The sequence below is a fragment of the Pinus tabuliformis genome, chromosome 4_2 (genome assembly GCF_031772625.1).
Source record: "Pinus tabuliformis cultivar Carrire ecotype Pingquan chromosome 4_2, CPIR1, whole genome shotgun sequence".
Lineage (NCBI taxonomy): Eukaryota > Viridiplantae > Streptophyta > Pinopsida > Pinales > Pinaceae > Pinus > Pinus tabuliformis.
The window spans coordinates 17,031,871-17,058,996 of record NC_142304.1 but is presented as its reverse complement, the minus strand read 5'-3'; the positions used below and the strand labels follow the sequence as shown (position 1 = coordinate 17,058,996).

The following is a 27,126-nucleotide window of genomic DNA, read 5'->3' as shown; positions in this document are numbered from 1 at the left end:
ATTCTAGAAGGGGCCAAAGATCATATAGTTCCTCATATCCATGAGAAGAAGTCAACTTTTGAGATGTTCAAAATTATTTTAGATCTATATCAAAGTACTGGTGATACTAGGAAGCTTTCTTTTAAGGAGAAGTTAAGGAGTATCTGGATGAGCGCTGGAGAGCCCATCGTCACATATTTGTCAAGGTTCACTCAGGTACAAGATGAGTTGGGTGGTGTGGGTGTGACTGTACCAGAGCATGACCTTGTGAGTTTTGCTCTTCTAGGACTTCACAAGTCTTGGTATGGTTTCCAAGATGCAGTAAGTGGTAGAGAAAATTTTCCCAGTTGGGAAAGGCTATGGACTGATTGTGTTTAGGAAGAGATTTAGAGAGGGACTAGAGATGGTAGATCAATGAATACAGAGGATGAGAACTTTTCCGTGGTAGGTAAGAGCAACAAGGCCAAGGAGTGGCCGAGTCCAGTTAGAAGGGCAAGAAGAAGGATCTAAGCAAGATCAAGTGCTTCCATTGCCATGAGTTTGGACACTATGCCACTAAGTGTCCTAAGCGAAAGGAGTCCGGTAAGGATGATGTAGTCGCATAAGCAGAGGTAGATGCATTTTCTGCCCAGTTCGAGAAATATTTCTCATTGATTGCCTGCATGGCAAGCTCAACAGACAAAAATATATGGTATATTAATTTGGGAGCAACCTTACCCATGGTCGGGAACAGGAAGAATTTTAGCCACCTGAAGGAGGACATGCATTTTTAGATAGAGCTAGGAGATGATGGTCAATATGCAGCTAGTGCAGTTGGCACTGTCAGTTTTTAGAGGAAGTTAGGTAATTCGCTTCATCTCAGAGGTATCCTCTATGTTCCAGGATTAAAGCAAAATCTTGTTTCGGTAGCTACCCTTGAGGACAAGGGTTATGATGTCATCTTCAACAGAGGTAAGGCTTATCTCTAACACTTAGCTTCTGGATGTAAGAAGCAAATAGGTGTAAGGAAGAAGAATCTCTACAAGTTCCAGGTAGAGACAGGTGCAACCTTGAGCAGCAAGGTAGGGAGAGCTTAGAGTAGAGAAGTGATGGTTGAGGAGAGTAGAACTCAGAGGGAGTCCTTAGAGCAAGAGAAGATTAGAGTACTTGAGAAGAAGCTACTCAAGATGGAGTCTCAGCGAGTATCTCAGTTTGAGTCTAGGCTAGTTGGAAGTTGGGCCGACCACCAGGATGATGAGGACCATAGCCCAAGGCGAGTGAAGGCAGCCACTCAGTCGGTGACTCCTAGTAAAGGGAGAGTTCGAGCCAAGTGGGCAAAGGATTTGTTTAAGGGAGATCAAGAGAGAGTTGGAGCTTCCATTATCACCTTCAGTCAAAGGAACCAACCATAGAGTTACACAAGGTACATGGCACTTATGACTGAAGTGATAGACTCGCAGAGCATGGTGGGAAAGAATAGCTCTTCAGATTAGGTTCCGTAGAAGAAATGTTAAATTGACGACTAGGGACAAACTTCACCTTGGACAACTCATATGAGGTAACTGATATTTTTATTGGATTCCTCTCTCTGAGAGGTGTAGGATTGATCTAAAGACCATCCCATTCTGACATGTACAAATGGAATTATGAATTTATTTTGATTATGGACAAATTGTCAAGGTCAGCCAGCTATCTAATTTGCACCCTCAAGCCCACAACGTTGCATATAAATACAAGGAGCCTCCTCCTCATTTTGTCATCTCATCTCACACTCATTCTTCTCTCTCCTTCGTTGATTGGGTACGAATTTCAGAGGCAACTCTCCACACATGCGAAGAAGAGAAGGGTTTTTAGTCCCTGCGTTGTCCAGCATTGACCGAAATTGCAGGAGGGTTGTTTTGACTTGTGTTGACCAGCGTTGACCTATTTTGAGTGCGGTTTTGGGTGGATGATTTCTGTTTGGATAGGCCACAGTTTTGGGCACGAAATCCGAGGCAATTTGGACTTCTGTTTGACTAGCGTTGACTGTGGTAGGGCTCACTGCTGTGTTGACTTTTGTTGACCAAGTTTGACTAGACTTTTTCGGATTGTTTTTGGGCTGATTTGACTTGCATTGCCCAAGCTGAATTGGAGGAAGAATTATACCTTGTTGACCAGCGTTGACATTCTGGTTAGGGCTTTCTGTTTCCGTTGTTTGACTGATCAGATTTTCACTGTAATTGGGCAAGTGAATATTGTATATTGTACTCTCTCTCTCTCTACTGAACTTTTGAAGAATTATAAGAAAAATTGATCAAGGGTTTCCCCATATTGGGGTTTGTCCCTGGTTGGTGCCACATCTTGTGTCACTGTCCTCTTATCTTGGATTGTCTTCTACTATTATTTTTTATGTTTTATCTGCATTTTACTATCATAATGATGTGATTGCTAAATTGGATATTGGTATTGGGCTAATAAAGAAATTGAAGTAAAATTGCTCTTAAGCATAGAACATACCATTGTTATCCTAAAATTAACATGATATTAGAGGTGAGGTGAAGGCAAAGCTCAAGCAAGAGTGAGAAGAGCAATCACTAAGAGGAGCAATCATTGATCAAAGACAAGATTCAATGGCCTCCACATCCTACTTCAAGTCTGATGATAAGCTTCATGATAAGTCTGATTATCATGCATGGAAGATGTCTCTTGATTTGACATTAGAAGAGCAAGATGTTATGGATTATGTGCAGGGAAAGATTTAGAACCTCCTTCAAATGCATCAGCTGTTGCGAAGACGAAGTGCAAGAAGGGTGAAGTTAAAGCCAAGAAGATCATCGGGGATTCTATTCATAAGCATTTAGTTTCTTACTTCTCCGATTTGAACACATCAAAGGAGATATATGACAAGTTGGTTGGCATGTTCAAATCTAGCAATGCAAACCAAATTCTTGTCCTCATGAACAAGCTGAAGGATATAAAGAAGGGAAGAAATGAAGATATTCAATCCTACTTCATGAGGATCACTGAGATAAAAAATGATCTTCTTTCAATTGGAGAAGCTATTGCTGATAGGGAGCTTATTCTCATTGCCCTTGGAGGACTCCCTTGTGAATGGCACGTGTTCAACACTACTATTCTTAACAATGACAAGATTCCAGGTTTTGAAGAATTGTTGACTAGATGTTCTCAAGAAGAAACAAGGATGATGGAACTAGATATGCCTTCAAATAGGAATGATCCTACTGCATTCTCCGCTCATGCTAAAAAGAAGAACAATGCAGGTTCAAAGAAGCAATGTCAAGGAAGGTCGGGTTTCAAAAATGGAAGGAAGGGAAGATGCTTCATTTGCAACAAGTTTGGTCACTATGCTAGGGAGTGTCCTAATAAAAGGGATACACCTCATGATGATGACAACCACAACAACAACAATTTCAGGGGCAACAACAATCAAAGGAATGGCAGATTCAACAATCGAGGAAAAAGGAATGCTCCCTCTCCTCCTTAAGGAAATGGTTGCCCTCCCAAGAGATCAAGAAACACCAGGTATGATGAATCTAATGTTGTTGATAACTAGAAAAAATAATTCTATCTTATATCTGCGCTTTCTACTGCATCTCCTCCAGACACTTTGGGAAATTGGTTGATTGATAGTGGTGCCTCAAGGCACTTCACTGGGTATAAGGAAGCTCTTTCAAATCTGATTGAAAAGGACACAAATTTGGAAATTATCCTTGGAGACAATGTCACCTATCCTATAAAGGGAGTTGGGAATATTACTCTTCAATTGAATCAAGGTAGCACCATTCATCTACAAGAAATTCTATATGTACCTGATCTAAAGAAGAACCTGGTATCTATCTCGGCGATGGAGGACAACGGATTCAAGGTGGTATTCATCGATGAAATGGTATGTGTGTGGAATAAAAATTTCAAAGATGCATTTACACTTGGCTTTAGGGTTGATAGCCTATATCAAGTTGGAGGAAGCCCATTGGGAGCTATGTCTTGCAACACATCACTTCAATCCGAATTATGGCACTGGAGGTTTGCTCATCTACATTATAAGGCTCTACCCGATGTAAGGAAGATGGTAGCAGGTATGCCCGAATTTAAAGTAGAACATGAAGGTGTTTGTCAAGGGTGTGCCGAAGGAAATCATACAAGGGGACCATTCCCCTCAAGTGATAGCAAGACTACTGACATATTGCTATTGATTCATTTTGATCTATGTGGTGCAATGCCTGTGAACTCATTAGGAGAATATTTATTATCTACTACTTCATTTGGCCCTAGAAAAGACAAGTAAACTGTAAATCTATTATCTACTACTGGAAACTAATAGAAACTAGAAAAGACAAGTAAACTGTAAATCTATTATCTACTACTTCATTTGGTCCTTGCCACGAGAAGTGTCTGATGTATGAGCAGGTCGTGGTGGTCTTCTAGGAGTCTCCTCCGGCACAGATCGACGACCAGAACCAGAAGGCACATGCCCTCCATGTGAGGGTGTAGATGGAGGTGGCGACAGCAAAGGAACAAGACTTGGAACTCGAGCATTGCTACTGGATGGTGGTGGCATGGTTATTGCTTCATCTTCCTCTCTCATAAGTTCCGCTTCTAGTTCGTCAAGATGTATAGTGCCATCCTCCAAATTATCATCCTCTGGGTGGTTGTCCAAAATTTTATATGTTGGATCCTCATAAGCCTGATCATAGTAATGACTCAACAACCTCAAGCTGTAGTGCACATAAACCAAGCTTTTTGCCCGGTTTTCATTGAGTTTGTTTCTTTTCACATTATGTATGAAGCTATAGATGCTCCAACACCTCTCTGCAAAAGAAGTATTTACAACCTGTGAGAGAACTTTTTTTGTCAATTTTGGCAAAAGTCCCCGGTCACCATATGATTCCCACCATGTGAGAGCATCAAATCTGCCTCTATCTTCCATTGCATGAAAGGTACCAAACAAACCAGTGCAACTGAAGTATCTGCCTAATTCAAGACATTGCACTAGCACATTCCTCCCTGTCAGGTATTAACTTTTCTAATGCTTGCAAATACCCTGTAGATACCTCTTCATCTATATGGGGTTTGACCCTAACCCCACCCCCTAGTGCAGGTTGGTCCAACCAAGATGCAAAGTAGTATTTTGGCGTAAGGATATACGACAAGCAATGTAGTGGAACATTAAGTTTATCCCACCGTATACACACAGAATCGTGAATCAGTTTATACAAGTTGGGATCATTTTTATGAACAATATCTTTTATTTGCTCCAACATGGTATCCATCTGTTCATACACCTCGCCAATCACTGGTTTATCTGTATCTGCAAACCGAATCATGTGATAAACGGGCTTGGTGAACTCCAATACTTGCCTCACACGTGCTCAAAACATACCATCAAGAGCGGTCTCCTCCACTTGTTCAAAACCTTGCCTGTCAGCTGCATTTGTAGCCCTTTCCTTTAATACCTGCCAGTGTGGACTTGATCAGTTTGAGTCATAAAGACCCTCCAAGATCAAGTCAGCCTAGTTACAACAAGTCGATCTTCAAGGGATAACAAGTCGACCTCATAAGGGCTATTCGACCACCATGAGAAGCCTATATATAAGAGAGCTCGACCTCATTTGAAGAGATATCTAAGCAAGTTCGATATAACACAAGAAAGACAAGCAAAGAAAACGAGAAATAAAGGAAGGAAGAGCGAGGCATTAAGGACTAGATTTGGGCCACCTTCATCTCACACGTGCGATCAAATTAGGACATCTTTTGCAGTTGTAAGATTGAAATTACAACCACTATAAAAGGCTGAAATTTGAGTCATAAGGATCAAGATTGCAGGCCGAGTTATTAAGGAAGAAACAACTCCCCACGCGAAGGAAGAAAGGGTCATCTCTCACCATCTTGTCTCACACATCCCAAATTAGGGTTTTTACAGTAAAGGCCGAAAATTGCAGTCTTGAAGCAGTAAGCCGAAATTCTGAAGAAGAGGCCAAAATCTGAAGTTTGGATCAAGTTGCCTTTGGTTTACTTGTGAAGGACAAGCTCATCAAAAGTAGAAGCTAACTTGGTCTTGGTGGGGTCTTTAACAAGAGTCTCAGGTCTTGGAATTCATCATTTGAAGATTCTATATGAAGAGAAGAATTCTTGTGGGTTTTCCTATTAAGAGGAGAAGTTTTGGCCTTGGCTATCAACCTACATTTTGTGTCCTCTTGTCTCATTGATATTCATAGTTTGGTTGCTGTTTGATGATAAGAACACAATAATAATCAAGTGAAAGAAGAAGTTAACTACATGTATATCAAGTAAAAGAACATCACAAACAATTATCAAAGTAAGAGAAATTACCCTAATTTAGCTGCCCTAGATTTCTCAACAGTTATTCTAGAAGCACCTTTCTTGCTAAGAGGTAGTGTTGAAAAGTAGTGAGTGAAGGTCTTCCTGACTCGTGCCTTAGTCAAGATGACAACAAACAATCTTCCTTTAGCATGCATGAGCTCAAATAAATCAAGATGAGTCATGGAGCAGTTAACTCATGCACAAGAGTTGGAGGCTCAGTCTTGTTTGTCTCCAAGTGCGAGTTATTTTTGGAAAAGGACGAGTTAGTGATCTTCAATTTCTAATTGAGGCAGGACGAGTTAGAAGAGTTAGTTTGGCTTAGTTAACAAATCAATCACAAGTTCGAGTTCTAAAATTAACTTGCCATATTTAGCGTGATTGAAAAGTTTATGAGGGGGAAGACACCTTTATAATTATTATTGTATGCACAGGGTGTGTGTGTGAGAGCTTGTTGTGGGAAGAGAGTATCTAGGAGTAGCCTAGATGCAGATTTGAGGCTAGAAATTTCCTTGCAGAAGTGCGCTAGGATTTAGGAATAATTCCTAAATAATAGGGGCTTGCTCAGTGCTAAGAAATAGGATATTTCTAACAAGATAAGAGCAGAGGATGCACAAGGAAATAGGGAGCAAAAGATCGAGTCTTGGATGGAGGTTTCTAGCTTTGTCCAAGTAGTGAGAAAATTTGTATTCTCTTTTGAAACGGTTGCCTTGTAAAAGAGATCAAATTGCTCTATTTTCTGTTAATAAAATTCTACAACTAGCAGAGGGTTTTCCCGAATGCTAGTTGAGTTCCCTAGAAAATATTGTGTTATTGTATTGTGTGACTATGCTTTTAATTTTGTGTTTATTTCGCTGCAAATTTTTAGTAAAGAAATTTTGGGTCTGGTGAATCGAACCCATTTTCAGTTGGTTCATCAAGAAGCTCTAGAATTTCAAGAAAATTCTATTAGAACATTTCCTCCCATCATCTCTTCCAACTGACAACCAACCAATCCTTGATAGCCACTAGAAGCCACTGATGATGTGCCATTCATATCTATGCCACTTGCTCCAGTCATATGTTTTCTCGCCCATTTGGTAAGAGCACATGTTGGAAGGTAGGCTTTTGATCAAAAGGTATTTTATTCATTTCGCAATTGGGAGCTTATGCTTTTTTGTATTTGGGGTATTTGACATGGATTATGGGGTAACATGGAAGGAAGAGGGGTTTTGACTGTGATCTTGTCCCCTCACCTTAAATGGGGGGTTAATTCTTCATCCTAGTCCATTGGGACCTCCCCTAATGGCCTAATGGGTATAGGAGGGACACTATTTGGGAAACCCTAATTGAGATAGCGTAGTCCCATCTCTCCCTATTCCATACTTACCACTTTCCATGTTACATTACGAGCCCCATATTCCATCTCCCTTCTTTGGGTTCAACTAACCATTGGTTCTCTGGGATTTGGCACCATACATCTTCATACTTGGTTAGGGCCCGAAACTTGGCCTTGGGAAGTTGATGCAACTAAAAGAATAAGAAAAAGCATATGATGGCCACAAGCAAAAACAAAAGAAGATCAAAATGCATAAGATGGCTGGGACACAAACATTAGTATGTGGGTAAAATCCTAGCATGATCTATATCTCACTCATTATGGTCATCACCTGGTTCTTGATCACATGTTGCTCTTCATATTATGAGAAGGAACCCTTGCATGTCCCAACCCCTGGTGGCCAATGAGCTGCCTCAACGTTAAGGGGGTAATCACTACTATACATCATACATAGTAAGCTCTAGAACTTTGAGCTACAAGCAGTAATGCAAAGAAAAATCAAGAAAAATTAAATGGTACACAAGAAGGTTGGAAAAACAAAGGTTGAGTCAGTAACTCATGCATCCATGATTGCTCCCTCCTCACATCTATACACTTGGGATGAGGAGCCTATCATAGCTAGTCCATTCGACCATGGCACTTGGCCATGAAGTCTTCTCCCCTTTGTTCCATCATTATTCACATGGCACCTATCAATTGAAGGGTGGACCAAGGACATGTCACTTCCCCTTTGGGCTTGGAAACACCTAATAGGGTGGTATATTGGCCACTCCTACCTTAATTTTGGAATGGAAGCCTTATTTGAAGTGTCAAATTGCCTATTACTCTCAAGCTTGGTTCACTTAGATGCAAAAATGATTCAATGTACCTAATGATGTAGTTGCTAGCACTAGATATTGTGTGTAATTGTCAGGTGGTTTCATAGCCATGGCTTGGGAGACTTAACTAGGGCCCAAGCCTCTTAGAGAAACATATTGACACCCACAGGTGGGGCGTTGAGAGCCATGGGTCTCCGAGCTTTAACAAACATCACACATAGCCATGGGCACCTCCAACACCCACAATGTTTCAATGCTTTGCCCTACTTTGATGACTTTGATGGGATGATGCACTTGGACCCAACATGCCCCCAGTTGGCTTAGCACTTCGTGAGGGATTGACAACTAATCCAGGGCCCAAAGGAGGATGGTATCACACCCTGAGACATGGGAGGGCTAGCACCACCTTGAAAGCTCCCAACGTTGGAACAAAGCTAGGCATTTTGACCACCTAGAGACCCATGAGACCAGTTTTGTGCCCCAAAGTCAAAACTAAGGTCCACATAGGGAGATTGATAGAGACCTAAGGGCCAATCCTTAGGAGGTGAATTTAGTGGTCTTATACACATCACATGACACCCCTAGCCCTCAACATATGCCCTAGAAAGGCCTACACATGGATGATGTCAACATTCTCTCTCATATGACTCATACATGTGGAATATTTCTTATGGTTTATCATTGGCTATTAGTGTTGAGAAATCTTAAGGGCTGCAACTAAGATGATTGTTCTTCAACTTGATAATTGCTTGTGATGTATTTTTAATTTTCTTGATTATTAGCTTCTTCTTTTATTATTATGCTGTTCTTATCATCAAACAACTACCAAAACAAGAAGATCAACAATACACAAGAACACAGGATGTAGGCTGCAAGCTGGGGCCAAAACCTCTCCACTTGAGAGGAAAAACCGCAAATCTCCTCTTCTTATAGATTCTTCAAATGACGAATTCAAATACCTCTAGACCAAGACCAATACCCTTCTAAGACCAGGTTAGACCTTCTTGATGATGTGCTTCCTCTGCCCAAGTCAAACCCAGTCAAATCTCTTCCAGTTGCACAACTTCGACCCCCAACTACAGAATTTCAGCCTCCATTGCAGGTCTGAAATTTTCGGCCCCTACAACAGTTGCTGCTTCCACACGTGTGAGCCGTTTCAAGGCTTCCAAGGCTTCTGTCAGGCCAGGTAGTAACTCTACCAAATCAATTCATATTATTCCTTCAGGTTGGTCTTTATTATATACATGAGGAGACTGTTCACTTCATCTCCAGATGACTGTTCATATTTCTTATTATTTATTTACATCAATTGTATTTATTCACCCAATCCTGATGATTAGGTGTCAACATTCCCCCCCTTAATCTGAAGGGATGTTGGTGAGTCCAAGCATCATTTTGAATCGTTCAAGCTTTTCTCTTCCAAGTGCTTTGGTGAAGATCTCTGCAATTTGCTCATTAGTGGAACAATCACAGAGATGGATTGTCTTGGCCTCAACATGATGTCGAATCAGATGATATTTAGTATTGATGTGCTTCGTTCGATCATGGAACTTTGGGTTCTTGGCCAACTTTATTGCAGAGGTATTGTCAATCATGAGTGGAGTTGATTGTACTTGTTTTACTTGCAAATCTTCATGAATTTTCCTGAGCCACACAATTTTTTTTGTTGCCTCAGCTGCTGCCACGTATTTTGCTTCTGTTGTGGAATCTGCTGGAATTGATTGTTTGCGTGATCTCCATGAGACAGCTCCTGATCCAAGACTCATAGCATATCTTGAAGTAGATACCCCAGTTTCTTTGTCTCCATCGAAGTTTGAATCAGAGTATCCAATCAAACTGAAGTCGTCCACCTGCGTATACTTGATTCCAGAGTCTTGAGTTCCCTTCAAGTACCTTAGATATCTTTTTGCAGTAGACCAATGTCCTTCATAAGGCTTTTGCATAAACCTGGAGAGGATTCCAACAATAAATGAAATGTTTGGTCTAGTAGTAGTTAGGTAGTTGAGACTTCCTACAAGCTGTCTATACTTTGTTGCATCCTCAAGTTCTTTTCCTTCAATAGATGTGAGCTTTAAGTTTTGTTCCATTGGAGTAGTAAGAGGATTGCATTTTGTCATGCCAAACCTGTTCAACAAATCTCCAATGTATTTCTTTTGAGAAAGAAATATGGACTTTGGATGTTGATTTACTTCAATACCAAGACAGTAATGAACATAGCCCAAATCAGTGATTTCAAAACTTTTCCCCAATTCCTTCTTTATGGATGCAATGTAGCTTTCATTATTCCTTGACGTCAAAAGATAATCTACATATACCACAAGATATACAACTGTTTTGCCAACTTTCTTGACAAATAAAGTTGCATCATCAAGATCATAATGTTTGAAATTGAGTTTCAGAAGATGCTCAGTTAGTTTTTCATACCAGGCTTGCGGTGCTTGTTTGAGGCCATACAAGGATTTCACAAGTTTGCATACTTTATGTTCATGTCCTTTCACAGCAAATCCTTCAGGCTGGGACATAAAAACATTCTCTTTTAGATCTCCATTCAAGAAAGCAATTTTTACATCCATTTGATGGACTTTTCAACCATTCTGAGCTGCTAGGGCAAAGAGTGTTCAGATGGTAGCCCATTTTGTTGTGGGGGCAAAAGTCTCCTCGTAATCGACCCCTTCCTTCTATGCAAAACCTTTTGCCACAAGCCTAGCTTTGTGCTGGTCAAGTGAGCCATCAACTTTATACTTATTCTTGTAGACCCACTTGCAGCCAATTGGTTTGGTTCCTAATGGAGGATCAACCAGCTTCCAAGTGCCGTTCTTTATGAGGGCATCATACTCCTTTTGCATCGCTTCTTTCCATTCATCATCAGAAGCAGCTTCTTTAAAGGAAGTTGGTTCAAAATCTGTAGACAAGTTCAATTCACAATCATAAGAAACATCCATATCAACAGGTGAATTAGAGTCATCTACATCACCTCCATTTTTCCGGTTTGAATTTCTAGTTCCGTCTTTCCGACCTCATCAGGATGAACACTTTCAAGTGTCTTTGTCAGCCACTTTGGGAAACCTTTCTCAGATGGTCCAGGCTGCTTCGTTGATTGAGTTGGGACTGAATCAAGATTGAATCTCCCAATTCTATTAATCACATCACTTAAAGCATCATCCATTGTTTGGGTTTCATGCGGGGGAGAGAGTTCTTCAGAAGAAGATTCCACATGTTGATCTAGTATAGGAATCCCCCCTTCAAGATGTGGACTCTGATTATCAAATTCTTGAAATGATTTTGCAATTGTGAATCTATCCAAGCGATCAAGTTGCCGCTCAACAACATTGTCAGTTTTGGATGATTCAAGAAAAATTACATCTCTAGATACAACAAACTTTTTATTGACTTCATCATAGAGACAGTACGCTTTGGATGTGTTTGAATACTCGAGGAAGATACACTTACGACTTCTTGCACCAAGTTTGTTTCTATGTACCTTTGGTATCAAGGCATAATAGGTGGAACCAAAGACCCTGAGATGCTTTACCAAAGGAACATGTCCATACCACATTTCATATGGAGTCTTGTTTCTAATAGCATTAGATGGACATCTATTCTTTATATATGCAGCACATAGAACAGCATCAACCCAAAACATTATCTTTACATTTTTGAAGAAGAGCATGGATCGTACCATAGTTAAGATTGTCCTATTCATTCTTTCAGCTACACCATTTTGTTGGGGATTATAAGGTATAGTTGGTTGATGTTTGATCCCATGTTGGCGAAGATAGTTTTCAAATTCATTTGATGTGTATTCTTTTCCATTATCAGTGCGAATAGACCCAATATGAGATTGTGCATCATTTTCAATCCATTTATGAAAATTCTTGATTGTTTGAAAAGCATCAGATTTGTTCTTCAATAAATAAACCCAACACATTCTGGTGTAGTCATCAATAAATGTCATCATATATTTATTTCCATTTGTAGAAGGAACAGGCATTGGACCACATAAATCTGAATGAATGAGTTCAAGTTTTCTATGTGCTCTTGAATGTGAATCATGAAAACACTGTTTGCTATTCTTTCCTAGAATGCAAGCATCACATTGCTTAAATTTCCTAGGAATTGTAGGCAAATCAAAAATACCAATTTTCTTCAACAAGTAGAGGTTGTCATAGTTCAAATGTCCAAATCTAGCATGCCATAACAAACTTGATGGAAGTGTACCTTCTTCATAATGAGAATTGTATGAGAAATGTTGTGCACGAGCAGAGGTACCTTGCAGCGTGAGAAGCCTTTCTTCTTTTATTCCCCTCATGACAAGTGAGTGGTCAGATGCTTTTCTCACCTCAAGCTTGCCATCAAACATATGAATGGAGTGACCTTGCTGGCGGATGTGGACCAAGGACAACAAGTTTCTCTTCAGCTGTGGGAGATATAGAACATGATGCAGAAGAAAGTCTGGAAAACCAGGCAATTGAAGCCTGATTGTGCCAAGCCCTGATGGCTTGATTTTTGATTGGTCTGCAAAGTATACTACTCCATCAACATTGTCAGTAAATTCTTCAAAAAAATCTTTTCTATGAGTCATGTGGCAAGTTGCTCTTGAATCAAGCAACCAATCATTTTTCCAAGAAGCAAGTGAAGCATTAAATAAATCTTCATTTATTCCAATATTACATTGTGCCACAACATAGTGAGCGGATTCAGGTGCTTCACCTTTGTCTGTATCATCAATTTTACCTTTCTGTTGATTTCTTTGCTGCTCAATTTTGTCCCATGGTAACTTGCATGTAGAGGCATCATGTGATCCATTTCTTTTGCAGTGTATGCAGTGCAAATCTGCCTTTTCTCCTTGAGAGTGTTTGCCCCCCCGCCTCTGAAATATCTTCCATTTCCTCTTCGACCACCTCTTCCTCTAAAAGAATCTTGAGCAAGATGCTTTTCTTTATGAGCAAGGCACACAGCGTCTTCAGAAGATTCAAGGGTTGTCTTCTTTCCAAAAGATTTCTTTCTTTCAACAAATTTTTTCACAAGAGAGTCAAAGGTAATGTCTTTAAGATTTCCATTTGCTTGCAATGACTCAAGATAATTGGAGTAAGTAGGATAAAGTGCTTTGAGAAAAGCGATAAGAGGAATATCCAAATCAATTTTAGTGGCTTGGATATCATGCATTATAGACTTTACTTCGGATGCAAGAGCAAGAGGATCATTATTTTGCAATTCAAGAGTGAAGAGCTTAATCATGAGTTGAACAACTTTAAGTGCAGAATGTGAGTCATAGAGTTCTTTCAACTTTTATAAGGCTTCCAAAGCAGTTGAAAATGGCATAATATGGCGACTCACCTCTTCACTTACAGATGCTACAATTAATGCATAGGCTTTGCTGTTCTTATTTTCCCAAATGGCTAGCTCTTTGTCTGAGGTACGCTGTTCTGGCTGTTTGTCTCCGTCTCCAATACACACTCCTTTCGACAACTCATTGAAAATGAGGGTGTGTTTATCATCCGGGACCACTTAGAATAGTTCTCCTTACCAGTGAGAACTATTCCCATAATGGATATGATTGAATGCATATTGTAACAAAAACTTCTGCGGCAAAATTTTACTCTTAATGGGAGAAAATATAATTTTGATATGACAGAAAATTCAACTGGACAACAAATGTCAATACTCGAGACTACAAAATTGTACAGCGCACTGAACTGAGGTATATATAGCGCTTAACATTTGCTAATATATAAATAAACAATTACTCTCAAAATGTACAAGAATTAACATGCTTATGCTTTCATCCAAACATAAAATGTTATCTAGCAACTCCCTTTGACTGCATTCAACATTTTCAACGCCAATTATATGCAATACCAAGCATATGGTGGTCCTTCACCAACACCTTTCGCTCTGATCCCAATGCGAAGACATTCAACACATTCAACGTAATACTCAAAAACTGATCAGCGTAAATGTATGTATGGGCAGCGTAAATACAATTGACAGCGTAATATGGAGCAATGTATGTATGGAGTAGCGTAAACATAATACGGAGCAGTAAATGTAAATGTATGTATGGAGCAACGTAAACGTATGTATGGAGCAGCGTTAAAGATAATCAATCAAGAGCAATGCAGGTGTATACCAACAACGTGTAGACTTCGATGGCAGTGTTCCTCGTTCCTCTTTCCAGCGTGGAGGCACCAGATGCACACCAGTCCAAAGCCACAGTGCCTTACTATCCACAGCAGCAGGATTAGAACCTCGACCTGCCAAACGCAGCCTCAGCACTCCCTCACGCAGCACTCAGGCGCGCATTAGCGAGACAAGGGATAACGAAAATCGTTCTAGAGAAGAGGGTGCAGAAAATTATTATGGCAGAGAGCCCAGAGAGAATACCAGGTCAGGGGTGTCAGTTCTGAAATATGGGCAGAACAGGAAAATAGGCAGAAAAATGGAGTTACAAAGGCAGGAATACTAAAAATAGGACCTGCTCTGATACCATGTCAGGCCAGGCAGTAACTCCACCAAATCAATTCATATTATTCCTTCAGGTTGGTCTTTATTATATACATGAGGAGACTGTTCACTTCATCTCCCGATGACTGTTCATATTTCTTATTATTTATTTACATCAGTTGTATTTATTCACCCAATCCTGATGATTAGGTGTCAACAACTTCCTTTGGCCTTCGCTTGAGTTTCTCCTTCTAGGGCTTGTAGGTGACCTGATAGACCCTCCTTCAACCTTCTTTAAGCAATTTCCTCAACTTTGATCTTGCAACATCAAAACCCTAGCCTTCCTTCTTTGCACGAGAGAGAGAGAGAGAGAGAACCCAAACCTTCTTCTGCTTCTCCTTTGCTTAAATGATGAGAAGATGAGTGAGTGTCCATAGGAGGTCGAGTTCCCTCCTATATATAGGCTTCCAAGGAGGACAACATGCCCTAATGAGGCCGACTTGGTCTTGGAGGGTATTTTGACACTCTTAAATACAAAAATAATTCTTTTTACAAGTTACAATGTGCTCGATGGGGTCTTCTTCATATGACAACGACTCTTTTGACTTCTTGACCCTAGGACAAACCCTAGAAGCTCTCAATGGGTGCTCGACCTCTAAATAAAAGACCTTGAGCATGAAAGCTACAAAAATAACAATAATAATTTTTCTTTCTTTTTACAATATACAAGAATCAAAAGTACATTTCATATTTATGAAGACGTAATCTAGTCACACATTTTAACACTTCCTCTTAACTAGGGAGGTATTCATAATGGTACATGGACATTCTCAAATTGAACAGATCTCATAATAAGAGTCAGATTGGTAAACCATCTCATAAGCTTATCATTTCAACTTATCTCTTTGCATCATACCAACTAGCATTGTCACATAGCAAGGCCTTGACTAACAACTCTATCTCTCCACAAGATCAGAGCACAATCCTGGCAAGACCAATGACTGATATACACCATCATCATTGTCTCTCAAGGCACATACCCCACTCAGGTGTTCACAGGGTATGGCGTTTTAGGACAATTCTTATCTTGAAATAACACATCCTCAAGGAATTTCCTCTTCGACTACTCTTACATCTTGGATGCCCTACCTCATCCTCAAAAAGTACCGAAAACCAGATGCTTACCCAATCCTCCATTCTTTCTTCACAAAGTGAAGACAAGAATGATGTGTCTATCTCTCCCTCTCAACTAGGGAGGATATATCAACCAATCCAAGCTTGTCTCTCAAATTCACAAGCTTCATTAGGAAGAGATTTTGTCAACATGTCAGCTACCTGTTCATCAGTGGAGATATGTTGTAGCTGCATCACGCCATCTTCCACTAGCTTTCGTATATAGTGATACTTGTTATTTATGTTCTTTGTCTTTAACACTAGGTCTTCAAACAACCTTATATTGCTGGTGTTGTCATAATGTATCACCGTAGGGTCCATCGGTCCTTCAAACAAGTCAGACAACAACTTCCTCAACCAGATAACTTCTCTGCTTACTTCATACGCTGCAATGTATTCAACCTCAACACTACTCAAAGCAATTGATTCTTGCTTTTTGCTCATCTAGGATATCATGGAGGATCCCAAACTAAAACATCCTCCAGTAGTGCTTCTTCCATCCATCTCATTGCCTCCCAAGTCAGAATCTATATATCCAATCAAGTGAACATCATTCTTTTTATCATACTTCAAGTAATGGTGGATTGTTCCTTGTAGATATCTCAGTGTACGCTTGGCTGCTATCCAATGATCATGATTGGGCTCTACCTGGAACTGACTGAGAATATTCATTGCAAAACGAATGTCTGGTCGAGTATTTACCAAATACATCAGTGAGACAACCAATTGTCTATACCTTGTCGGATCCACATGGCTTGAATCGGAACTTCTTAGCCTCTTCAAATTTGTGATCATAGGGGTTGTCATAGGTTTGCAATCCATCATGTCAAACCTTTTCAGCATTTCGATCACATATTTTCCTTGACCTAGATATATCTTATTAGGTCCTTGCCAAAGTTCCAACCCCAAATAATAGTGCATTAGCCCTAGATCCATTATATTGAATTCTGCTGCCAATTGGTTTTTACACTCTTGAATAAGACCTTCCACACCTGTCATGAGAAGATCATCCACATAAGAAGAATGATTACAGGCTCTTCCTTCACCACCTTGATATAGAGATTCAAATCAAAAGAACTCTTCGAGAAGTCCAATATTTCAAGTTATGTATCCATCCTTGTATACGAAGCCCTTGGTGTTTGCTTAAGGCCATAAAGTGCCTTCTTTAACCTGTAGACACACGTCTCTCTATCTTTTACTTCAAATCCCAAGGGTTGTTCTATATAGACTTCTTCATCAATAGTACCATTCAGGAATGTTGTCTTGACATCCATTTGATGGATGTTCCATCCCATCGATGCTGCCAAAGAGACCAACGAATGTATAGTTGTATACCTTGTTGTAGGTGCAAATGTCTTTTCATAATCGATGCCTTCCTGTTGGGAGAAACCCCTAGCCACAAATCTTGCCTTATATTTATCAATACTTCCATCAGCTACATGTTTAATCTTGTAGAGCCACTTGGAAGTTACCACAGATTTGTCTTCAGGCCTAGGAACGATCTCCCAAACTCCATTCTTCATTATTGATTGATATTCTTCATTCATGGCATCTTTCCATTCTTGATGTTTGATAGCTTCTTCAAAGGTGGATGGTTCTGCTTCGATTAACTATCATATAGGCTACATACCCCGAATATCTTTTAGGTTTCTTACTTTCCCTAAATGTACCCTTGGCTTCTCCATGTCCTTTCACATCTAGAAGAGTAGAATTTAACAAATTAGGTCTCTTTCTACTCTCGGGGATGATGACTTGTTGCACAGGTTCGTTGGGACCTACTTCTTCACAATTTAAATTTTCTTCATCATTGTGCATTCTTCTTCAAATATTGGAAGTTCTTCATCAACAAAGTCAATCGGGAGGTCCTTTGATTTCTTGAATGCAATACTTTCATCAAAGATCACATCTCGGCTTACTTCTATTTGGTGTCTTTCCTTTATGTAGATCCTATATGCCTTTAAACTGTTACTATAACCAACAAAATATTCCCGTCATGCTTGTAGGATCCAACTTCTTTCTCTTATCTTTCGAAATGTGAGTATAGACAGGACAACAAATATTTAGAGATGGTATACACTTGGTTTCTTCCCAGTGAATGCTTCCTCAGGAGACATGTTGTCTAGTGATCTACGAGGACTTCGATTTCGAACATACACAACAGTTTTCGTTGCTTCGCCCCTCATAATTTAGGCAAGTCTTGATCATGTAACATGGCTCTAACACTTTCCTCAATTGATCGATTCTTTTGTTCAACAACTCCATTTTGTTCAGGATTATATGGGACTATCAGCTCCCTCTTAATCCCAGCCTCCTTACAGAAAGCTATGAGTTCCTTTGATGTGTATTCTCCTCCATTGTCAAATATTAGTACCTTTATCCTCCTTTCTGTAAGGTTTTCTACTTCAACTTTCAATTCTTGAAATCTGTCGAATACTTCATCCATAGACTTCAACAAATAGATCCAAGTTTTCCTTGAGTGGTCATCAATGAATGTTACATAGTATAGATGACCTCCAAGAGACTTTGTAGACACAGGACCACAAACATCAGAGTGAATAAGATCCAAAATTTGGTTTGACCTTGAAGCATTGCTTCCAAATTGTCTCTTAACACTTTTACCCAATGCACATCCCTTTCATACTCCTTCATGATCCTCCTTGAGTTCAGGGATGCCATTTACCATTGAATTTAGAGTTGGTAAGATTTTGTAGTGAAAGTGTCCAAACCGTCTATGCCAAAGTTCACATGGACTTACTTCAATATGAACCAAAGCTTGAGAGAGAGGGGTTAGCAATCTGTAGAGCCTTCCTTCACGAATCCCAATGATCTTTGCATTTTCAATGCTAGACTTTTAACCAATACCACAACTTTTCCATCTATAAAAGTGATTCTATCTCCCATATATTCTAGACATGAGATATAGTAAGTTCTTTTGCAAACCTCATACGAACAAAATGTTATTGAGATGGATGCTTCCTCTGCGCTAGTGAAATTGATCCAATTCCTCTTATAAGATAACTCTTCTTATCACCAAGTCCAACATAGTAGGAAGGTTTTCCTCTTGATAAGGTCTTTAGTTGTTTGTGCTCACTTGTCATATGTCTTGATGCTCCATTGTTGATTACTCAAATATTCTCATCCTCAAATGTACCTGTAAGTGTTGAGTGTTACCACTCAAACCAGCAGGGGACCTAAAGGAGTTCCTAAGAGGGCAATCGCTAGGCTAAAGGCAACGGTGGAGGCTTAGTCCACTGTCACCACAGCTAAGTCTCCCTGCTCTTTATAGACTTTCACCGATGGGAAGAGTCTAGGTTGTGTAGGGTTCACTTGTAAAGTATATGTCAATGGATAGGTGAGAAGTGACCCTGAAAACCCTTTCCCAAGGATGATCCTATTTGCAGCCTGATCCTTCAAGGAAACACAAAGAGTGAATGTGCCGCTCTATAAGAGTAACGTTGCTGCCAAACAAAGATACTCAACTTTCAAACTTCTACCTATGGCGAGGTAATATTCTTATAGGATTAGTTAGTCTCATATGACGTAAACTAAGGTATGTAGTATGTGAAACCTATTGCCTTTAGTTCAAGGATTTTAAATCTTTTATGCATGCCAAACTTTCCATTATTTTAAAGTTTTAACCATGTCCAATTGTTACCCTATTTTGTGTATGTACTTGCCTAGTTTTTTTTTTTTAAAGTTTTAATCATGTCCAATTGTTACCCTATTTTGTGTACTTCTCTTGCCCGTTTAAAGTTTTTAGAAGTTTTAGCTATTGTTTGATTATTACCCTATTTTGTATACTTCTTTACTTGCCTATTTTAAATTTTCGAAGTTCAACTTTTCGATTTACAAGAAAGTTTTGTGATAATAGGCAATGGTCATGCCTATTTTAGTTTCAGTTGTATCAGATAGCCAGTTGTTATATCATTTGTGCTTTTACATGTCTCAAGGAAACCTCTAATTTGGTGAATTTGTTACATATAATTTTTGCTAAGGACTATTTCAAAGGCCTTCTTGAAACCCACCTATTCTTTTGCATACCTTCTTCACTGCATGCCTTATTTATGTTCTGTTATAGAATCTGATAAAGTTTTCTGCTTAACTTTCTTTTCCTATTTTGGTTCCTAATTTTTTTTCTTAAGAAAAGAAACCCGTAATTTTATTCATCTGAAGGAGGAACAAAGTTACATTTTTCATATGCTGAATGCATACAAGAATTACCGCCTCACGCCTATTCATAAAAAAGGCCAAAAGGCCAAGCAAGTAAGCAGGGCAAGCATGCTCGCCAAGAATCCCCAATGGGTGCAACAAAAATAACTAGAAAACAAAAGCCCAAAGGGTGCAAAATATACAACCCAGAAACCCCAACAAAACGAAATGCTGGCCAAATAACTAGCCAAAATGTTGGGAATAGGTTGCCTAGCTAGCCCCAAAAAACATGCCCAGAGCAGGCCTTCATAAAAAAATCAGGCAAAGGCTCCACCAAAACCCATGACAAACCCCAAGCGGTTGACGACACCAGAGGAAACGACGACGAATGAGAAGCGGCATTTGCAAACCTCAACATGAAAGAGGCACGAACCAGTGTCTACAGTGGCATGAGAGTCGTCATGAACTCACTTCCTTAACTCCCCACATGCATCTGAACGAACATAAGCATAAGTTCATTGTAGCCACGAAACCCTAATAACTAACCACCACACCAAGAGATAGCAACAAGAAAACACAGAGCGACTCCCCATTGAAGGCGACATTAGGCAACAGGTATCAACAACAACCGTGGAGGCACTGTCGAACTAGAGTGGCAAGGGGTAGTATGGAAGAGGGGGTTGGGCGGCTAAGGACCAACCGCTGAGCCCCCTCATTCTCGAGACCGTAATAGAATCAAGTGGATAGGGTTCTTACTCTCGATTTTCTCTTCATAGCTCACATACATCATTTTGGTTTCTTTTATTCTAATTCATATTCGTTTTTCATGAAATACACATCCTGGGGAAACATGCTGGGCACTTTCACTCGTTCCAAGGATGGTGCCCTACGTGAACTGGATTTTGTAGAAGATTTGGGCTTTGTCAACATAGGGCTCAAGTTTGTTACAACAATATACTCATTAAAGAGATCAACATGCCACTTGTGAGAATTGCAATTGCGTGGGGAGGACAATACTCCTCACAACAACCAGGGCTAGACTCGATTGACAAATTATTCTAATCTAGATTTTGCACTTATACAATTTGAAGAATAGTGTTTTGGATGGTGTATTTACCTTTTGTAATCTATTGGTATTTCTTACTATAATTGGTAGAATTGATTCCCTCTTTTTCAAAATACCTTCACAAGCTACATGATTGAACATATCTAACAATGGAGCTAGGCATTATCTATTCATTAATCTTTTCCGCTTCAAGCTAGTACTTGTAACATTCACTTGGGTTGGTACTGGTAAGTTGCTAACATCCTCATTATATTTTTGGGTTAGCATGTTCAATGAATGTTTTAGCTATATTATTGGATACTGGTTTCCTAGGAAGTATTTTGTCCTTTATTATTTTGGTTTCCCAACAAGTGTTTTAGCTTTATGTTGCATAAGTTTGTCTTCCTACTTTTTTATGCTCTTTTTTTCCCCTTTTATTTTTCCAGGTTACAAAGCCAGGGGAAAACCCCTATGTACTTCCCCTCATTTTGACGATGGTACCCAAGCTAAACCCTAGAATCTTTGAGGGCACAAGTCCGGTCAACAACAAGGCTCGAAGCCTCTACAACAATATACTCGATATGAGCTCAACATGTCACTTGTGGGAACTATTACCCACCACCTGTGGGTGACCCCTATAGGGGAATTTTTTTCCCTAGATTTGTCTTCAACCGACAACCATCATCCCCTTGCAGCCACCTGATAGCTCGATGTGCTACTATTATGCGCCACTTGAGCCAGCTATCGTGTGCTCTCGCTCACTTGTCATGATAGTATGTTTGAAGGTGGGCCATCCAACCTTGAAGGTATGAAATATTTTCATTATGTAATTGGGTGTTTATGCTTGCTTTTCTTGTGCACACTTGGGCATGGATTAGTGGGGGGTTTCAGCAAAAAGAAAGGGCTTTGGTTGTACTCTTGTTTCCTTGCCTCAACTTTGGGGGTTAATCTTGTATCCTAGTCCCATGGGATCTCCTTTATGGGCCATTAGCTTTAGGAGTGACACTACATGGGAAACCTTGAATTTGGTTGCGTGGTCCTGCTTCTCGATACCACATATCTAACTTTCCTCCGCTCATTATAAGCCCTTTTCACATTCTCCCCATTTGGGTCCACAATGTGTTAGCCTCCTCCTTCCCTTGTCCACACATTGGGTCGGGCATGGAACGATGCCCCAGAGGTTGATGTAGCTAAAAAGAAAAAAGCATAATATGGCCACATACAAGAAGAAATGTAACCACATAATGCAAAAGATGGCTAGGACAATAAAATTTAGCATGTGGGCAAAAGTCAAACATGAGCTCTGCCCCCATCATTATGGCCATCAACCCGGTTCCTAGGGCCCCTATGAGTGCCCCTTGCATCATCAATGAAACCATGATTGTCCCAACCCCTAGTGGGCAATGAACTACCCCACCTTAAGGGGGTAATCACAACTTTATCTTACACGTCATGCTCTCATCTCCTTCAGCGTCAAGCAGTAAAATGAAGAAAAATCAATAAAAGGAAAAAGTCATATGAAGAAGGGTGGAAAAACAAAGGCCGGGGCAACTCATGTACCACGTTTGCTCTCTCCTACATTCATACACTCAAGGTGTGGGCCTCCCTCATCATAGCTACCCTTGTACCATGGCATGTGGCTTGGAGCTTCCCCTGTTGCCCCTAATCTGTTCCATCACTATTTCATATGACACCTGCCATTTGATGGGTGTACCATGGACCTGTCACTCCCTTAGAGGTTGAAATCACCTAATATGGTCATTTATTAACCTCTCTTGCCAAGGAAGGAAACATTTGGGCATGTCTAAAGGCGCATTTGGAAGGGCATGCCACTATGAAATGTCCACTTCTTCCCTTGATTATTGAGCTTACTTTCTCACTTGCAGTAATGAATTATTGTATTAGAAGGTGAGGAGATGCATTGGATCTTATATAGGATTGCAGATGGGGTTTCATCTTGGACTTGGCCTCCCTATACAGGATCCAAGCCTTCCCAAGGGTCATAATGACACTTGTAGGGTGAGCATTGAGAGCTATGGGCCTCCAGCCATGCAGAGCATTGATTGACACACCATGAGCTTCTTCAACACCACCACATTGCTTGTTTGTGCCCCAGTTATACAAAGATGATGATGCACTTGGACCACGTTGCCCAACCGACTACACATTACACTTGGCACTTAGCAACTGATCCAGGGCCTAGAGGAGGTTTTGTCTTTCCCGGGGAGACATGGGAGGGCATGTGTCATCTTCTAGCCCTCATTGATGGAGCATCGACTTGATCTTGAGCCATTTGGAGACCCATGAGACCCATTTGGAGCCCACAAAGCCCAAATTGGGGTTTGGAGATGTTTTGCAGCATTTGGAGGGCATCCCCCTCTTATTCATCACTTTTGAGGCCCTCACCCTCATCCTCAGCACATAAGGCCTCAACGCTAGCATTGGAGAGCACTTCGCATTAATGACATGGGCTAAAGGAGAAATAAAATAATAATTAATGTTAAAGCTATCTTGGTTGGCTTGTAATAAAAGGGTTTTGTTGCCTCATTTGACACTTTAGGGGCTTACTCTTTAGGAATTCGAACTCATTAGTCTTGTATAAATAAGAGAGTATCTCTCTCATTTGAAACTCATCATCACTTGGATTATCGGCTAGCTCATTAGAGATTTTTTTAGAGGTTTCGAAAAATCTCGCTCTCTTGAAGCTTCTTTTGGCATTTTGATGGATGGATTCAGAAAATTTTGGTCCATCCTAGGTGCCACAAAAGGAAGGAGTTTCATGTGATTGGGAAATCTATAAATTCTGGTGTTTAATTTATCAAAGGTCACATATATCCATAATTTGTAATTTACCTAACTGAGATAAAAGGTTTCATGAATATATTGATGCTTCTTTGTGTTCTATTTGTTATATCTTCACTTAGCCTAGTCGGGAAAAATTGGAACACTCTATATATGTTGCAAGTCGACTCTGGTAGAGGAGAGTACACTCTCTCACAGAGAGAAATGATTGGTATGGTTTAAACTTATGCACAAGTTCTTTATTTTTTATTGACTAATCATTTCAGTTTTATGTTGATGACAAGTTATTTTATTATTTCTTAAGAAAACCTTTCAGTTTTAATGTTGATAACAGCTTACAAGCATTGATATCCATCTAATAAATTGGTATTGCAAACCATTTGATGTTTGTGACACGTCTATAGTTGTTGCCATCCATAAATTGCTTATTCAGTTTGTCTCGAGATTGTCAGTTAATGGTGAAACAAATATAGTGCATAATGATCAAAGTATTTCATTGTAGGGGTTGACCTAGGTGTCGGGAACAGAGTCAAAGAAGATAGACAAAATAGGGTTAGTGGAACAAAATTCCAGATTTCATTGTAGGGGTTGACCTAGGAGTCAGGAACAGAGTCAAAGAAGGTAGACAAAATAGGGTTAGTGGAACAAAATTCTAGACTTCAGAGTGTTCATTGGTGGTTTCTTTTTGCCATGTCTTTGATTGATAGGCATACAAATGAACAATCATTTCACAGTGTGGTATTGTGATACTTTGGGAATTGGCATATCTGTATTAGTTTAATTGGGCATGTTTCATTTTTGAAGATTGTAGGCTATGTTACAGGTGTTTGAACAGGATGTCAGTAGTATTCCATTGATGTGTGAAACCGAAATGGACATTGTGGATGGTATCAGCTTAAGGTAGAACACTGAGGTGGCAGGCTGTAAAATGATTGGTATATATGTACTTTTATGTAGACCTTGGTGGTGCCAATATCTCTACAAGGAGGAGGTGCTCAATCCAGGGGATGTAGCCCAGCAAGGACATGGGAAGTGCTTGCATGACCATCACAAGGGCGGGCTACTAGCATAAGAAATCAACGAGTATACACTTGGGGATAGAATCAAAATTCCTGCAGAAGTTGGAAAAACAGGATATTTTCATAAAGAAAACAATAAAATAGGGGAAGTTGGGAATATGCACTCTACTGTCAACAGTGATGCTTCTGATGGATTTTCATCAAGTGGTCTTCAGAAGTTCCTGGCTCTATCTTAATTGCATAAATGCATTGAAAACCAGCTGCTGGTATTTAGTTTAGTTGTTTTATTTGGATGTGTTGCAAGCTGACGTTTACTGCTATACAAGTTGTGCATCAGCTTATTATCTAACAACTATGCCAAGATGTTTTTAAATTCTTGCTCTTCAGCTATATCTTGTTGGTTTAGCATGACATAATTGTTTCATTGAAAATAAACGCTGATAGCAAATCAATGTGTTCGAGTGTGCCACTCTTGCTGATAATTTAGCTAAAACTTTACTGAATTTAAGGTAACAAGCTCAATTATTGTTGTTGGCATGATTAGAAATTGCAAGAAGATTATGGAATCTGGACTAATATACCTTTCAGCATTTCAGAATTCGTTCATTTTCAGTTTTTCTAGAGTTTATTTTATTTTATTCTATTAAATTTTAATTATTATAGTTTTTATTTATTTTAATATCAGAGGAAACGTTTTATTTTTGCCATTTTACTGTCTCATAAACTTTCCATCTTGTATACAGGTGCGAATATTTACAGCTGAGAAAGTACATGAAGATCTGCACCATGCATTGCATGATTATGTTTGTGCATCTGTTGGTATAAGCAGCAAAGGGAAATTACTTGTGCCAAAGCTGCTTCACTGTTTTGCAAAGGGAGTGATTGAGGAGAATGAGCTAGTAGATTGGATATGTCAGTTTCTTGCTCCATCCCAGGCAGCTGTGGTGCAAAATTGCTTTACGCAGAGAAGACAACGGTTCCTTGGCTCTCGGAGTTATGCCATAACACCATTTGATTTAAGGTTTCGCTACTTATTCTTGCCTGAAAATAAGAACTGAGATATGGTTTGAGCGAAGTTCTGTTGTTTGGATAGTGTTCCACTGTTCAACTTTCTTCTCTGCATTAATCCGTTGAAGAAACAATCACGAAAAAAGTGGAGATCTTTGAACTAGCAATTTAAAACAAGGAGGCTATGGACAGGACAGGATGTGATAAATCTTGATCACAAGTTTCCATTTGTGGTGATCCACTGCCAAGTTCGCAGTGACAGTGTGATGCAGAGAAGCAGGGATGAATAGATTGGGACGGTTTTCTTTCTTCTTGGTATCTGAGCAAAGGCATGATAGGCTCTTTTGGTGCCTGTTCTTGGCTATCTGTATGTATCAACTCCAGATGTAGCTGTAGCCGTTTGTATAAATTCTGTTTGTTTGTAATCCATGTTGATGGATGTCTTTCATATTCTCTGTAACGTAATTCTTTTGGAGATCCTGTTCCTAGATGGGAACTCTGTGGTGTTGTACATGCTATCAAAACGGTGTTGTACATGTCAATCTGTGAGAAACGTACAACTACGTTTGTGTATATACACAATAAAATCAGTCTCCGGGGGCCTTCTGGTTTTCCAGAAGTTACTATGAAGCAAAGGATCTATGATTCTGAAAATGGATCTGATTGAAATGTTAGTAATGTAGGATATCCTCATATCCATTACTGTGCAAGACACAGCTGTCATGTGCTTGCTTCTCAAATGTAAGAAAAAGCGAATTGAAACTATAAAAAATACCCTCTAATAGGACTATAATAACTTTTGATATTATAAGTGTGGAGCATTGAAGTTACTTGTAACAACAAATGTATTCAACTTTCACTATGCGAAATGTTCGGAGAGATTTTTGCAAGGGGAAAGGCTTCCTTTAAAATGGAACATTGTGGAAAGAGGAGATTGATCTTCGGGGAAATTAAGTGTCCAGAGTCTTGCTACTAGGTAGCTTTTGGGATTCAAAAAAGCTTAATACCCTTCAAAGATTAATGTTGGAGGTTGAAAATTTTGAACAGAATGATGGAAAGTAGAATGAGAAAATT

The 27,126-nt window shown here is 39.7% G+C and overlaps 1 protein-coding gene across 5 annotated transcripts in view; it reads left to right on the top strand.

The window, feature by feature from the left end:
• The window catches only part of LOC149168145 (ubiquinone biosynthesis protein (Protein of unknown function, DUF547)), a 46,119-nt gene extending 19,256 nt beyond the window's left edge, over window positions 1–26,863 (top strand). For all 5 annotated transcript variants that reach the window (XM_089428135.1, XM_089428134.1, XM_089428138.1 and 2 more), the window contains exon 13: window positions 25,788–26,863. In XM_089428135.1, the coding sequence (XP_089284261.1) occupies window positions 25,788–26,102 (315 nt within the window). In that variant the 3' untranslated portion in view covers window positions 26,103–26,863. The remainder of the gene's footprint in view (window positions 1–25,787) is intronic.
• Window positions 26,864–27,126: the final 263 nt, after the last annotated feature.